Here is a 17,483-nt window from a genome sequence, read left to right as displayed (position 1 = left end):
TCATTTATGTATTTTTCAACTAAATTATCATTTATATTTTGTTTATTGCTAATAACAAATTTATTTAAAGATCATTTTTTAGATTCAATTAATTTTCTACTTTCTTTTTTTTTTTTTTTTTTTTTTTTTTTTTTAAAGTTTTTCATATAGAGAAGCATATTTTCTAGTAGACATCTATAACTAAAAGTCTTAATAAATTAAATAAACACGATTTATAATAAAAAAATTATATATATTATGACTATAATAAAATAAATTAAAAAAATAGAACGATAAAACCTGATTTGTCAAAGGTTGAATTCTCTTTAGTCTTTATGATAGGATTATCTAACACTTTTAACCTGCATAAGGAAAGACAAATTAGTGTAAAAATATTTCCTAAAATCAAATAGAAAAAATTAATGCAATTGATTGATTGAGTTTTTGGTAATTAACCTTTTTTTTAATCACTGATAAGATATTGAATGATTTTAAAGATTTAAATAATAAGTTATAAGGAAAATGAAAATGGAGAAGAAGAGAAAAATTCAAATTCGAATAATTAAGATCGATTTGAATAGGAAAATTGATGTCAAAAAAATGAAAACTTAATTAAGGACTCTCCATATTCTTACTTCTTAGCATTTATTTATTTATTTTTATTTTATATTAATTATTCATTCTTGAACGTTGGAGTCCGTTGGACTTGAGGATCATTGGACTTAATAATTAAGTCTTATTTTTTGAACCAGACTTTCCATCTTCTTACTTCTTAGCATTTTTTTTTTCATTCTATATTTTTCTTTCGAACTTAATTAATTATTTTTTTTAATGAGACTTTCCATCTTCATGAACGTTGGACTTAAGGTGTAATTAATTTTTTGAACGTTGGCCGGACGCACAGTTGGTCTTAATTAATTAAGTCTTATTTTCTAAACGTCGGTAATTAATTAGGGCATTCATCAATTTACGTTTTTTGTTTTGGAAATAAATCTTCATTGATATTTCATAACTGAGGCCTTCTTAAATTCGAGCCTCGCATTATATTAATGCCTTTATAAATTTTATTTTTACCATATTTTGGAGCCTTATTAAAGTGTATTGATGGTAATTAAGGCCTTTTTTTTAAAAAAAAATAATAATAATAATAATTTTTATTAATATTTTTTTATTGGGGGCCTTAGGCAGCCGCCTAATCTACCTAAGGCTACAATTGGCCCTGATATGACTTAAAAAACAGCTGCATAGGTAGAAACACAAACCCTACAAGAACAACATTTGAGTCTCTCTTTACAATAACGTATACTCTAAAAAGAAAAGAAGGCTGATCTAGCTAGCTATAAGCCAACAGATATTCCAGTAACATTTGAGTAATATAAAAGCAGATTGTGACTGGAGAAACAAAGGGAAAACACAAAACAAACAGAAGAACTTAAATCCAGCCGACGGCAGGGACTGTCTTCGCTAGAAATCGACACATGTCTCCTGGAAGTCGACGGACATGCGTAGATCTGGCATCAAAATTATAAATGAAGGTGAAAGTCTGGCCATGCACTCCGCCGACGACACAGACCAGATCAACTTCTCCCCTATTGGTCGTCTTGAAGCTTCTTGCCTAAACAAAAGAAAATGAAAAGGAAAAACAATCAAACATAAACCACCATAGCCCTGAGAGGGCTAGGGGAATTAAGATAAACTACCACCGGATCTACTAGAGAAACAAAACTCCACAACCCTAATGGCTGGGAGAGACCTAACCTCCACTGGTTCACATCAGGGAGGAATAAAAAATAGTCCATAACCTTAAAAAGGCTAAGAGGTAACTACCATCGGGAGGGGAGGCGTGAAACTTCTCTTCTCCGGCAAAATTTTTTCAAAAAAACCGACTCTCTCTGAAGGAGAGATCTAGAGCTTCAGAGAGACGGTTAGGTTTTTCCATTAACTATTAACTGATTCAATACATACGGCAAATTTTCAAGTGCCCAGATCAATTTCAAAGGTTTTCATCGCGGTGATAGGCAGATTTAGTTGAAATTTTGTCATTGATGACAAATTTAAAAAGAAAGTGGAGGGACAGGAAATTAAATGCCACATATATATATCGATTCAAAACTTCACAGGCGTGGCTGGTGTCTCTTGAACGTGGCGTTACGATGCACATCCATTGCGGACTTCCCCTTTTCCACAGCTTTAATTTTGTGCTTTAAATGGTGCTGCCTGCAGTCGAGAGGCTTTCTTCACACGCGCCTTTCAGGACAGCTCCCAACCCACACCCACCCAATCCTCTGCTGTTGTTGTTTTGGCTTATGTTTTGTATTATTTTTTCCTTGTTTACCCCTGTTGTTATGGTGTTTGGGTCTTAGTGATGCAATATACGTTTCAAATCACCTTTCATGGTGATCCCGACTTTGTGGTATCCATGCCTCAAGCTATTGGGTCTACATCTTTGAAAGTATTGCCCCTGCATACTTTCGTTCATAGGTTTCTTTTTAGGTTGCTCAGTCCCTGTTGTGTATTTTTTCTGATGTTGTAATTTGTTACTCAAGTATCTAAAAAAAAAATTGAATTTTTTCCTATAATGCGATGGCAAGCTCTTAAATTTTAGGAAAAATCATATTTAGCTCATAAGTTTTTATGTGATTTGAATTTAGTTCTTACGGTTTTTAATTTCAAAAATATGGTCCTTAAGTTTTGCCCAAGTTTCAAATTGATCCCTCTATTACTTTACCGTCAAAGTTAATGATTTTTCATTTGTCACATGTGTTTCATGTGACACTCTAGGGTTTGTTAACATCCAATACAATGTCAATGTCCGGCCATATCAGCATCAAAGTTAACGGTTTTTCATTTAATGTTACAAATTTAGAGGATTAGGATGAGAAAGAAGATAATTTTTTTTTTCTAGCTAGAGTTGGGTCTCCCTAAATATTAAAATATTATCTTTAATTAAATATTTCAAATTTTATCATCTTGATAGTCAACATCTTTATTTTAGAGGATTTTTAAATATCTCTAGAGAAAGAGCAAGTCAATTACCATTAAAGACAAATATATATATATATATATATATATATATATATATAGAGAGAGAGAGAGAGAGAGAGAGAGAGAGAGAGAGTTTTTTTTTGAACACTGAATAACATTCCATTAACTGAAGAACCATTACAGCATAGAGACCAAATAGTCTCTAAGAGAAGCAGTGGAAATAAAAAAAAGGCAAATCCTCAACCCAACAAAAGGATAGACATTTTGAGGAAGCCTTTTTAGCTAAAATATGAGCAACTTCATTAGCTTCTCTACAACAATGAGCCCACTTACAAACAAAAAAACAAGAAGCTTTTTGTCTAATTGCCAGCAAAAAATGCCCAATTCGGTCTTGATGACTATCTGGAACACTCAGTCCCTTAATGATCTGCAAAGAATCCCCTTCACTTACAATTTTAGCAAGGCCCATATCAAAACAAAAATCTAATGCAAGGAGAGTAGCCATGGCCTCTGCCAATAACGGATCAGCCTGAGCTTTACAAACACAACATTTAGCCCCCATAACAAGACCCTCCTCATTCCTTATAACACAGCCCAAACCAATCACACCAGCATTTACATTTACAGAAGCATCCCAATTTACCTTCAAAAAACCAACATCAGGAGGTTTCCAAACTTTACATCCAATTAAACTTTGAACAACAGGAGCCCTTAACAAAGACTCCTTCCTGTTGAAATTTCTAAAGTCTTCAATCAATTTAGAAGCTTCTTTGAACACCATCATTGGGGAAGAGAACTGCTCCTCAAAAATCAGCTTGTTCCTTCTCAACCAAATTCTATGAAAAACAGCCACTGTTAAACTCAACAAATCATTATTTAGTCTATTATATAAGTAAGAAACAAGTTCTACCATACCAGAAAAAATGGAAGGGCACTTCTGAAACAAAATAGGACCACAACCCCACACATCTTGAGTCCCAAGGCAGTTCCATAAAGCATGGACAATAGACTCCTCTACTAAATTACAGCAAGGGCAGAGAGCATTATCTACCACACTTTTTCTCAGTAAATTCTGCTTAGAAGGTAACAAGTTTTGACAAGCTCTCCAAAGAATTTTTTTTAAAGAATTAGGAGCATTAATAGCCCAGAGTTTCTTCCAGAAATCACTTCTATTATAACTGGAGGAGCATTCCCCTTTTTTACTATTCAACAAATCCCAGCCCAAATGGTAGGCACTTCTAACTGAAAACACAGCATTAGAAGTACCATCCCAAATAATTTTGTCTGAAGGCAAGGAAGGGCACAAAGGGATATTTTTAATAATATTTGCAACATAAGCAGGAAAAGAACTATCAATTAAAGAACACTTTCATCCCTTAACAAAAACATCTATAAGGTCCGACACCTTTGCTTCACAAGACAAACCCGAGGCAGCAGAAAAGATCAAAGAGCCAATGTTTGGCAACCATCTGTCACCCCAAATTTTAATGGAATTCCCATCCCCAATTCTCCAAATAATACCATGGGAGAGAAGGTCTTTAGCAGCCATAAAGCTTCTCCAAATAAAAGAGGGTCTTCTCCCAAGTTCCGAGGCCAAGAAAATATTTGGCTTTCATAATTTGGGAAATCAGAGAATGAGGGTGTTGAATAAACCTCCAGCACTGTTTAGCCAAGAGAGCTTTATTAAACATAGACAAATCCCTGAAGCCAAGCCCCCCAGCAGATTTCGACCTCCCCATCCTAGACCAACTCATCCAATGGATTTTTGAACCATTATTTAAATGCCCCCACCAAAAGGATTGCATTAACTGATTCAGTTACTTACAAAGACTAGCAGGAAGAGGGAAAACACTCATAGAATAAGTGGGGATAGCCTGCACTACAGCCTTTAAAAGAACTTCCTTACCCGCCAAAGTTAATAACTTAGACTTCCAATTATTCAATTTCCAAATAACCCTCTCTTTAATTTCTTTAAAAGCATGATTCCTATTTTTACCCACCAAAGTAGGAAGACCCAAATAAGAATCATACCTATTTGCCTCCACAAGGTCCGATGATTCCAAGATCTCCTTTCTTCTAGAGAAACAAGTGTTTCGACTGAAAAAAACAATAGTCTTAAGCAAATTAATTTTCTGACCGGAAGCTCTTTCATAAGTAGCAATAATATTCAGAAGTCTTCTCCATTCTACTCTATTAGCGTTACAAAAGACCAGGCTATCATCAGCAAAAAACAAATGAGTGATCTTGGGACCCTTTTTAGAAGTGGGGACACCCGAAATAAAACCATTCATTTGAGCATTTTGCCAAAGGGAACTAAACACTTCAGCACAAATGATAAATAAATAAGGAGAGATTGGATCTCCTTGTCTCAGTCCCCTTGAAGGAAAAATATTCCCCACCACATTTCCATTAACCACCACAGAATAATTAACAGTTTTAACACAAGCCATAACCATCTTAATCCAAGCAAGAACAAAACCCAACTTAAACATGACAGCCTCCAAAAATGACCACTCAACCCTATCATAAGCTTTGCTCAATATTAATGAGTGTAGTTATAGTTGTAGTAGCTAAATACGTTTTTTCTTAACTTTGTATCTAATTACTTTCTAAATAATTTAAGGGGGCCATGGTCCCACTACAAAAAAATATTGCGTTTCGTCACATGGTTACAGTAACAGTTACTGTAACCACGTGGCCATGTTGCGACGTGCTGATGTGGCCACGTTGCGCGCCACATGGCCATGTGTCCCCATCCCATGTGGCCACATTGCCACATGTCATGGAGCCATGTGACCACATGACCACGTGTCCTTTGCCCATGTCGCCAGATGGCCATGTGTCATATATCTACGTGGCTAAATGGTGACGTTGCCGCACCAGCACGTGGCTAAATGTTGTAATTTTTTTAATTAACAAAAATGTAATTTTTTAGTGACATGGGAGAAAATGCCACGTGACAAACCAATGACATGCCATAATCCAACACGTGGCATTTTTGGCAACCGGCCTGTTGCATCTGGCACATCGCTAATATATTAAATATATAAAATATTTATTTATTGATGTATAATTATTTAAATAACATATTTGACATATTAAAAATATAAAAAATGCAATACTTCCCGATGTCTATTTTTTTTACTAGAAGTTAGTTACCAAGTGTACTTTACATATAAAATAAATACTTTTGAAAATAAATACAACTTTTAATTAATACTACGTACATATTTTGATATATTCTATGGTTTGAACCCTAACCCTAATTTAGTATTTGTATAGCATATATATGTATGATTAGGATTTACATTTGTGTACTATATATATATATATATATATATATATATATATATATATATATATATATATATACATTAAAAAAGATATTTGTTTTAATTAATACTATATACATAATTAATAGTATATATACTATTAATTATTAAGCACTAACCCTAGTTTAGTGCTATATATAGTATATATACGTAGGGTTAGTGTTTATGGTTGTGTACTACACATATAAAATATATATTTTAAAAAATAAAACAATTTCCAATATATTAATGCTATATATATAAACCGAAGTTGTGCTTGTCTGGTACGTATAAGAAAGTGAATGCACAAGTTCCTGAGGATAGTCTGCAGAAAAGCCAACCTTGTCAAATAAAACAGGATAATGTGTTGGCCTTGTGGTCCCGATCATTCCAACGTGAGCACAAAGATAGAAATTTGCATTCCTCTATCATTTGATCCAGTTTAATGTTCAAAACTTGGTCGAATTGTGACTCGGTCGCAGACTCCAATCCCTTAAGCGTTATTTGTCACAACCTCAAACCCCATCATCCAATTTTGCAATTTTGTCAAATTCTAAGCACATAAATTGGCACATATGCAAATTTTAATTGCCTTAAAAATCAAGGAGGCAAAAGTGGAACTGTCAAATTGTTTGAGCAGGACAATCTCTGTGTGATCCTTATGATTGAGAGTTAATTTCACGAGAACGTAAACAAACTTCACCGAATTACCTTTTAATAAACACACCGGGAGTACCCCCACATTTAAGAACAGAGTCATCCACTTGAATGACTCAAAGTGGACCAAATGGTAGGCTGTTGCACGGCTGGACGCCAACCGTTCTGTAGTTACGCAACAACCACTAGCACGCCAATGATCAAAACAAAGACGTTCGCTGCATGACTACTCATTCAGCCAACCTGCTGAACTATGGTGTGAATAGGCATGGTGAGGAGTAGGAGCAAAACCAATTGAGCTGCCTTGAAACTTAGGTTGGGGTGTTATTGTTGAAGCCGTATCGGTTCATCATAGGCAACTCAGATCCGTAAGTAAACATCGGTCTTGTGTGGTTCAATTCGTCTAGTTGGGGTGCATACCGTTGCATTGCTGATGTATTCATTTTGTAATACAGGTCAGCTGCTAGACTTAGATGGCTGTAAGTAGATGGGATTGATCCCATCTGCCCATAACGAGGATCATGACCTACTAGATAATTACTTCTTCACAGATCAGGATCATGTTGCCCATAAAGTCAAACATGTGACCTTATTTCCATGTTCCTCGTGAGCTCCTCTTCTCCCTCGGTGATATATGGTCTGTAATTGAGACTATCAGAGTTGTTTGTCACGCGGCTTGTAAGCTGTTCCTCCAGGTCCTTAGCCCTATATACATAATGTACATACACTGTTAGGGTTTACATTTGTGTACTTTACATAAGTAATTTTTTTCTTTAAAAAATTAATACTACTTTATTTCAACATATATATATACATTTTTTGGTATATTTTATTTATTGAACCCTAACCCTTGTTTAGTGCTATATATAGTATATATAATTAGGTTTAGAGTTTACATTTGTGTACTATACATATATACTTTAAAAAAATAAAACAACTTCCAATTAATACTATATACATAATGTACATATACTATTTATATAATGTAACTCTAGATTTGTGCTTATATAGTATACATAGGGTTAGGGTTTACATTTATGTACTTTACAAAAGTAATTTTTATACTTTAAAAAATTAATACTACTTTATTTCAACATATATATATATATATATACACAAACACACATTTTTGGGTATATTTTATTTATTGAACCCTAACCCTAGTTTAGTGCTATATATAGTATATATACTTAGGTTTAGGGTTTACATTTGTGTACTATACATATAAACTTTAAAAAATAAAACAACTTCCAATCAATACTATATACATAATGTACATATACTATTTATATTCACTAACGCTAAATTTGTGCTATATATAGTATACGTATTACTGTCGTAGGGTTAGGGTTTACAATTGTGTACTTTACATATAAATTTTATACTTAAAAAAATTAATACTACTTTATTTCAACATGTATATATATATACATTTTTGGGTATATTTTATTTATTGAACCCTAACTCTAGTTTAGTTCTATATATAGTATATATACTTAGGTTTAGGGTTTACATTTGTGTACTATACATATAATATTATATACACTTGAAAAATATAAATACAACTTTTAACTAATACTATGTATTTTTTTTTAGTATAATCTATTTATTGAACCCTAACACTAGTTTATTGCTATATATAGTATAGTTATGGTTAGGATTTACATATGTATATTACACATATAAAATATATAGTACATATATATACAATATTTTATCTTATAATATATATTATTTAGTGACGTGGATAGCAGACACGTGGCACAATAGCCACGTGTCTACACACATGTCACACAATGACGACGTGCATGCCTTACGCATGTCGCCATTTTTGCCACGTGGCACATGGCCATGTCGCAAATTGGCCACGTGGCAAACGACACATATCACTGGGCGAGCTTGTGTGGGACGATTTCACGCCACCTGCCCCAAATAAAAAGAAATTTTAAAAATTTTTAATTTTTTTTTCTTTTTTAAGCAACGTCATTTCTCACTCTCACTCTCTCTCTCTCTCTCTCTCTCTCACACACACACACACACACACAGCGCCACCAACATTGATGGGCTGAATTGCTTTGAAATATTGGTAGAATAGATATTGATTATATTTTGAATATTCTCTAAATGTATTTTTATGATCTAATCTAGGTAGAAGTAACTAAGATTTCACTTAGGATCACCCAGGTAAGGGACACAATCTTAAAACCCCGGCAAAATTTTAAATAAAACATTTTCAAAAGAAAAACGTCAGGAATTTTCAAAAGACTCTTTCACTTTAATATTACTTGCACTTTTTCTTCAGTTATAATTATTCTTTTATGAAATGTAATTGAAGCTCCATATGATTATATGATAGCTCTCAAGTATGAAATACTGAATATGTTACCTGTGAACCACATGAATGAATGAGAAGACTATGATATGAATATTCGTATATGTGTACCATATGAATGAAGATGACGATGAGATTATGATTCTCAAAATATGTATATGTTACATGTGCACCATATGAATAGGATGATGAAACTATGATTCACTTACATGAATGTATGTTTTATGTGCATCACATAAAGTTTAATCTCACGGCACCATAATGATGTGATCCGGATCTTATGGTGATGATGGGTAGGGGGGCAACCACACCAAAAGTCTGGGGCTATCGGCCGGGGGGTCTTCACCTAGGGAGCTTCCTAACCTGGCAGTTCTCTCCTGTGACGACAGGATGAGCCTATTGGTCCTTCGGGATCGGTCATTTGGACGAGTTTAACGTGCACTGCTCATGGTAAAAATGCGGAAGTGAGCCAGTGGTAGATAAAACTTACACACTATGAATGAAGAATGCATGTTCATAATTTCTATTTGTTCTATTATATCAATTTGTAAATTGTAAATTCTAAAATACCAAACTGTGATTTTTATACTATCTTATGCTTTGTTGTGTTACTTATTGAGTTGTTGAACTCACCCCTTACCCCTACAATTCTTTTCAGATGGCGCTCCACATCATTGTCCTCATAGCGGGCGTAGCCATAGGGGTCGCAACCTATGATGATCCGCAGTTTTGGCCCATTGATACAACCAATGGGTCTATGTTTGCTTTGATTGATCGTAGTGTTTAGTCAGGGATCTTCTTTTTTTTTTTGTTATGTAAAGTTTAATGACACTGCAGGACCGGATTACTTTGGAGGATAGTAGAAGCCCTCCCTAAGCAATAGGACATAGACCGAACTGACTTTTTTGTGTATGAACAGTGTTTTATTTTGTGATCCCTGGCTTATTATCTACTAACTGAAATGTTGCTAATATATATATATATATATGAAATGAAAATATGAGTATTAATCTATATCTTGTGTCTATTGCCCATTTAAATCAATCTATGGGTGATTTTACTTTTTTTTTAAGCTCAAGTTCACGTATACCCTTATATTCCAAAATGGGGGCGTGACACGTACCATCCACGCCCACACCCCAGGGGTCCTGGTATACCATGCCACACCACACAGGAATCGCTTATAGACCATTATTGCCTGGTACGGCGGGGTATCGGGCAGAGCACGGGCAGGGTGGCCTCGCTGGTTATTCTTCTTTGTCATCTTTTTATTTCGCCAACGCTGTCACAGTTAGGAATCACATCATAGGGTCATGTGGCTTGACACTGGGCCCAAGAGCGTCATACTGGGATCAGTAGCCCATACCCTTCTATGCCGTATGGACCATACCCTTGGTTTGGACCCCTACCATGTGGCACCGATAGTGGGACGTATGAGATTTACAGGCTCCAGCTGACACAGCCAGGAGAGACCTAGAGGCCGTGTCCAGGCAAGAGCTAGATGTCGGCTCCGAGGGAGAGCCAGATGCCTTATGCGGACGACATTGAGATGTCGCCCCCCAACCACAGTTGTCAGTCGCCTCCCGACTGCACCAAGTCTCCGCCTCCAGACGACAGCCAGAACCCACCTTCAGAAGGGGTTGGCGACGCGCGTGCAGATGACTCAACCCCTATGGACAGACCAGATTTGGTTTATGGGTAAGTAATCATTTATACATTATTAAATCACTGAATATATATGCAGTTAATATGAGGTTTGAAATAATATACATTTATTATTGTTTATCTTAATTTATTTTTTATTATATTAACTTAAGTATTTTATTTTCTTTGGTTAGGGTATAATTCAGATGGGAGCGTGTAGTATTAGGTGGTTAAGGACCCAGAAAGAAATTGGGTGCTCCCGACGGGGAAAAACTTGTACTCAAGTACAATGTTACCCGTCAAAGAAGCCTGTAACCGATTTAGATGACATACATGAAATATTGTAAGAAGCGGGTCCTATGTACCTATGCGGGACGAATGGTCGAAGCTAGATATGCAGATAAAGAGGGCCATGTGGGAGGCATTGATGATATGTTTAATATAAATGTTTCAATACACATATGTAACTTAAAACTTTTTTTTTTTTTTTTTTTTTTTTTTTTTTTTTTTTTTTTTTTTTTTTTTACTTAGGGTTATGTTTTTGTTGAACTTATAAACTTAAATTTTAAATTGCATGTGCATGAGGAGTTTTATCTCCCGATATCTGTAGATCTCCAAAAGGCACAGCACGAAGCGTTCCAGGATATGGGACGTAAGCACTGTCAATGGAAGAATACATTTAAATGTGAGCTTGAAATTCAAGACGGTGATACGCCAGAAACAATACGTGCAAGAGTACCTGCTAAATTTTTTGAAAAGTATGACAGCGCAAATGTGGAGCATCTGTTGAGGGAATGGTGTACCGAGCAAAAAAAGGTATGTAGGTCATTGATTGTATTTCCATTTATGTGTATTTTCAATAACTGTTTAATTAATTTTATGTCTCTGAACGGATGAAGCGAATGCGAGAGCAGAACGACCTCCCCCATTGCTTAGGATCGAAAATCTACGCCAGGTTCAATCTTGATGAGGTATAGTCATAGACATATATATAGATGTTATGATATTTGCATCTAAATGTTTATTACAAATAATGTTCATTCTTTTTTATTTATTTATTTATTTTTTCATTTTTCATTTGGATGTCGACAGACAACCACTTCTAGCACTCGTCCCGCATTACCTGTCACCCTTCTCAATTTTGAGATCAAACCATCTTCTGTCTCCTATGAAGTGAGCTTGAACCACGGCCACAACATTCCCGTTCGGATCCAACCGGACGGCGGGTCTCTACTCGGCGGGGCTGGGCCATGTCCTGTCGTAGATTGTATTGAAGCTATAAGTGACGTGTGTCCGAGTCCTATAGTAGCCCAGAACAGTGATGGGCGGTATATTGGGTGTTATAGCGCGTGCGATGAGTTTAAGGATCTAAAATATTGTTGCACAGGGAATTATAGTAGCCCAGGGGCTTGCCAGCCTAACAACTACTCGAAGACCTTCAAGCGACTATGCAAACTAGCCCACACCTATCCAGGGGACAATGACCCTCCCACTTATAAATGCACCGGGGCAACGAGGTACAACATAACCTTTTGTCCCTTCTAGATTTGGATTGCCATGTTGTGTCACAAACGGTTGTATCCATGCAGTGGGGTGCTTTAATCTTCAGCTTTGTATTTTGACAGATCGAATATGAAATCCATGAAATGGGATATTGGAGGATATGTTGTTGGGAATGGCCATTTTGGTGAAAAATAAAATGGGAGAATAATGAATTTACCCCATGAACTATCCAATTAAATTATCATTTCTCACTTCACGATCCCTTCGCCATTAGCATGGATTATTTTGGTCTATTTGAAATTTTGATACCTGACTAATCTCCCATTCATCTTAAAATGCGGGAAAATGTTATTTTCACTACACTAGTACAACATGTGCACAACATCCCCTCAAATGAGGGTGGAGCCCACACACTAGGCCTCACCCTCATGTGAGGGGATGTTGTGCTACTGTAGTGCAGCAATCAAGGCCCTAAAATGTATGTCTAATGCTTCTTTCTTTGTATTGAAATTGCATTTCCACATTATTTAGTCATGCCCTTTACACATCATATATTAATTAGATACTATAATGACAACACATCAATAATTAATTAATGTAAAGATAGAGCCATCTCTTGAAATAATCAAAATTTGGAATAAAATATTTATACCAAACTCGGGTTGGTTCGGTAATCGGTATAAATTTTTTTTAAAAAAAGTTGTCAGTTAACGGACCGACTTACCGAATTAACCATTTTAACCAAAAATTTTAAAATGATTTTTAATACAAATTACAAAATGACTCAAATTTGGCCCATTAAACATGTCAAATTAAAACTTCAGCCCAAAAAACCATTTTGGTTTAGCCAAAAAACAACCCATTTTTTGGCCCATCAAAATAGCCTTGACCCAATTTAAAAAGCCCACTAATAATCGGTTAACCGACTATATATATACCAATTTACTGAATTAACTGTTTTAACCGAAAATTTTAAAAGTGATGCTTATTAAAAAAAAAAAAAATGATGAATAAACCGATTTAACTAACTACTTTAGTTTGAAAGTCGAAATATTCCTATCAATATGATTTAACCTATACCCGCCCCTAGTTGAGAGGTCACATATCTCCAAGGGAATGACGAAAGAATAGAAGAGGTTGGTCCTGGATTAGAGGGCCTAATTAATAATTATGGTATATGTTCATGTTAAAAATTGAAAGCCGAGGCATGAAGTATGTAGTATAGGTAATAATAGAGGCTAGGCTACGTACGTAGTAGGTAGGAGGTAATATATAGATCGTTCCCTGGAATTGTTCATTGAATATTCTATTTGTTATTATAATATGTATGTATTGACCAAATAATGATCTACAAATTCTCCTAAAAAAAAAAAAATAGTAAAAATTGCAATATATCCCTCCCTACCCAGTGAAAACTGAAAACCCTTCTATATATGAATGTGGGATAATTGTATCATTGGTTTTTAGAGTTTGGCCTAAATTATGAATTACTTTCTATAGTACAAAAAGTTCATGAAAAGTCATTGCGGTAAATTATAACTACAAATCACTTTTAGAACCCGTTTTTGCGTTCACTAAGTTAACAGAATCTGTTAATTTGTTAAGTCATGTCCAATAAGAAATTAACACGTGTCCATCGAAAGGGTGGTCGCGAGCCACCCCGGCCGGCACCTTTAGGAGTGGACGCGCAGAAAATGGATTCAGAGAGTAATTTGTAATTATAGTTTACCATAAAGACTTTTCATAAATTTTTGTATCACAAGGAGTGATTCATAATTTAAGCCAACCTAAAAAACTAGTTGAGCAAATATTCCTATGGATTTTACAGCATTAACATGACGACTTATGATTTATTCGTTTTGTTCTTCCAGAAGAAAACATTTTGCGTCCAGTCTAGGCTGTCCAGCCCATCCTTTAGTCTTTACGCATGCGTAGTAAATACAGAGATTACTTAATATATTGGAGGGTAGAGTCTAGACCACCTACATATTTTTTTCAACAAACCCGACTTGCCACAACGTGAACAGATATCTGGTCCTAGACTTGCCACAACGTTAGAACGCGTTCAGTTTTATAACTATATTTTTAGATAATGAATTTGTTTTCAACTCTGTGATATCAATTCCCTTTGACAGTTCAACTTAATTTAGTCATCTTTTCTCATGATCGAGCAGATCTTTTTTGGGGAAAGATCTAGAGATCTGAGAAAGAAAAAAAAAACCCTAGCTTCCAGATCATACCACGTACTCCAAATTGAATCCAAACCTTACAGTTCGCATATATGGGACGGTCTTCTCCACAGGTAAAAATTCCAGCACGTAAGTGAAGTTCTTTCAACGAAACAAAAAATCCACAACTACAAGCAACCACTCATAAAAAACAGAGGTCGGCCACGCGCGACCAGAACTTATAATTTGTAGAAAAATAGATAGGAGCGCATGCAAAGTTGTAAATGGATTTGCCTCCCTTTCGATCTCCAAAACTGACACGTGTAAATAACTCCAATCGAGTGGATGGCATTTACCCCGTACCTCGCGGGTCGCGACTGCCGGTCCCGCCCCATTACCAAATGGAAGACGGATAGCGCGCACTATCTGTTCAAGTCAAGGAGGAACCTTCCTTTCCTGTTACGTCGAACCCAAGTTTCACGCATCGTTCGCGAGCCTCGAAAGTCGCGTTTAAGGCTCTATATATACGACTCCAAGTTCCAAAGATTAGCACTACAATACCCAACCCATTCATCAACATCGATCAACGTACTAGTCTATCTACTACGTACTATGATGATCAAATCCCTTTCACTCTTCGGCCTTATTGCCTTGGCCTTCACTTTCCTATCTGGTATATATGTATATATATCTCATTGTCTAGTTATATAATATACATGTTTGCAAATTACTTTCGCATAAAACACTTACATTTTAGATTTTATGTTTTAAACATTCTCGCTTTTTCCCTCTCCATCGTTCTTTGAAGTGTATTTACACATTGTAATGCTATATAACATACAAATATTTTGTAAAGTTGATGTGGTAATTAGGTCTAATAATCATTAGATATACGTATATATGTTTCTTTTTTAGTAAGGGTTGATGCAAAGGCTATTAGCTAGACTTTCGAATGTTAGCTTTGTGTGATATTTGTGATAAGTTTATGCATATGTTATGTAGATATTACTCATTTATACATTAAAATTGTGTATCTCTTATTTGTTGCATGAAAGGTTATATACTTTAAATTCTAATACTAATTTTATCTTAAAAACTTAAGCTCATATTAAAAAAAAAAAAAAGAAGATGAAATTTGATGAGTTGACCATTCTTTTGACAATTCATGTTATGCAGGTGCTCATGCTGCTAAAATAACTATCACAAACAACTGTCCGACAACTGTTTGGCCAGGAACTCTAACGGCAGACCAGAAACCTCAGTTATCAACTACTGGATTTGAGCTGGCATCCAAAGCATCCTCATCAGTTGATGTCCAAGCTCCATGGATAGGCCGGTTCTGGGCACGGACGCGATGCACCACCGACGCCTCAGGAAAGTTCACCTGCGAAACTGCTGACTGTGCCTCCGGCCAGGTTGCATGCAACGGTGCCGGTGCGATCCCGCCAGCATCTTTGGTAGAAATCAACATAGCAGCAAATGGTGGACAAGATTTCTACGATGTCAGCCTTGTAGATGGGTTCAACCTCCCTATTTCGGTTGCCACACAAGGGGGGACTGGTGACTGCAAGCCCTCGAGTTGCCCGGCAGACGTGAACGCCGCTTGCCCTGCTGAGCTACAACTGAAAGGGTCTGATGGGAGTGTGATCGCTTGCAAGAGCGCATGCTTAGCTTTCGGTGAGCCACAATACTGTTGCACTGGCGATCATAACACCCCAGAAACATGTCCACCCACAAACTATTCGATGATCTTCGAGAACCAATGCCTTCAAGCTTATAGCTACGCTTATGATGATAAGAACAGCACATTTACCTGCTCCAACGCACCTGACTACGTTATTACTTTTTGCCCAGCTGCTTGAATTTATGGATCGAGAGGAATTATGTGTTCCTTCTCTCTATAGTAATAATAGAACAATAAGTACTGTCATGGACTAAGGCACATTCATGCCTGTGTCTGTGTCTGTACGTGTAATAAACGTTTGAATGATAGATATCAAACGAATAATGTAAACTTTTTCTTATACTAATTATTTCGGAGCAAGAATACTTGTGCTTATGACAATAAATATTTCTTCAGCTAGCTGCTATATATATATATATTTTCAGATGCTATTCATGTTAATTGTATCGCACTTGAGATTAAGAAGAAGAAAATTAAAAAAGTCAGCCGGGCTAGCTCGGTAGCTCATAGGACTATTGAATGGTATACTAAAAAAATTACAACTTTTATTATAAAATTATTTACAAAATGACGTGGCCATTAAATAATAAATTAAAGTGGTTGGCCCGCTCATGCCATCAATTGCCTTTAATTTGTTTGCGACACATTAAATATTATTGGTGTAGGCTTCTACCATTCTCGCATTTAGGCCTTCAAAGTTTACCAGAGGACTCAGTCAAGATTGTTATCGACCATTTCGTTTATTTTCGGAGCAAGGTATCGTTTGCAGGAAATTCTAAACTCTTTTTAAGATTTTTTTAGAGTGTTTTTATGTTGACATGACATTTTGTTTTTAACAAAAAAAAAAAAAAAACTACAGCTTAATATATATGTGTTTTTGACCATTTCGTTTATTTTCCGAACAAGTTACGTAGCGTTATGTGCGTGTGTGTGTGTATATATATATATATATATATATATATATCTATGTATGTGTGTTATTGATCATTTCGCTTATTTTTCGAACAAGCTATTGGTATGTATTGTTTTGTGTGTCTGGTGGTATATTGACAGCAAGTTTTTTTTTTTTTTCGAAAGGATATTGACAACAAGTTATATAAAGTTTATGTATTTAAAATCTCTTTCTAGAAAGTTTAATCAAATAGAAGTTTAATTTAATCAATAGAAATAATTGTAAATTAAATGCAATATCAAAAAAGAAAAAGAAAAAAAGAGAACAA

The 17,483-nt window shown here is 35.5% G+C and overlaps 1 protein-coding gene across 1 annotated transcript; it reads left to right on the top strand.

Annotated features, from left to right (window-relative positions):
• The first annotated feature begins 15,138 nt into the window (after positions 1–15,138).
• Positions 15,139–16,658, top strand: LOC133873089 (thaumatin-like protein 1b). Its single transcript, XM_062310810.1, has 2 exons — positions 15,139–15,252; positions 15,756–16,658. The coding sequence occupies exons 1-2, from the start codon at positions 15,192–15,194 to the stop codon at positions 16,439–16,441; spliced, it is 747 nt and encodes a 248-aa protein (XP_062166794.1). The 5' UTR covers positions 15,139–15,191; the 3' UTR covers positions 16,442–16,658.
• Positions 16,659–17,483: the final 825 nt, after the last annotated feature.

Source organism: Alnus glutinosa, chromosome 7 (genome assembly GCF_958979055.1).
Source record: "Alnus glutinosa chromosome 7, dhAlnGlut1.1, whole genome shotgun sequence".
NCBI classification, from domain to species: Eukaryota; Viridiplantae; Streptophyta; class Magnoliopsida; order Fagales; family Betulaceae; genus Alnus; species Alnus glutinosa.
This window is presented reverse-complemented; position numbering and strand designations above follow the sequence as displayed.

Bases quoted from the DNA above. Each gene is read 5' to 3' on its own strand.
- LOC133873089 (XM_062310810.1), top strand. From the start codon at position 15,192: ATGATGATCAAATCCCTTTCACTCTTCGGCCTTATTGCCTTGGCCTTC. The intron at 15,253-15,755 runs GTATATATGTAT...CATGTTATGCAG, and splicing joins GGCCTTCACTTTCCTATCTG to GTGCTCATGCTGCTAAAATA.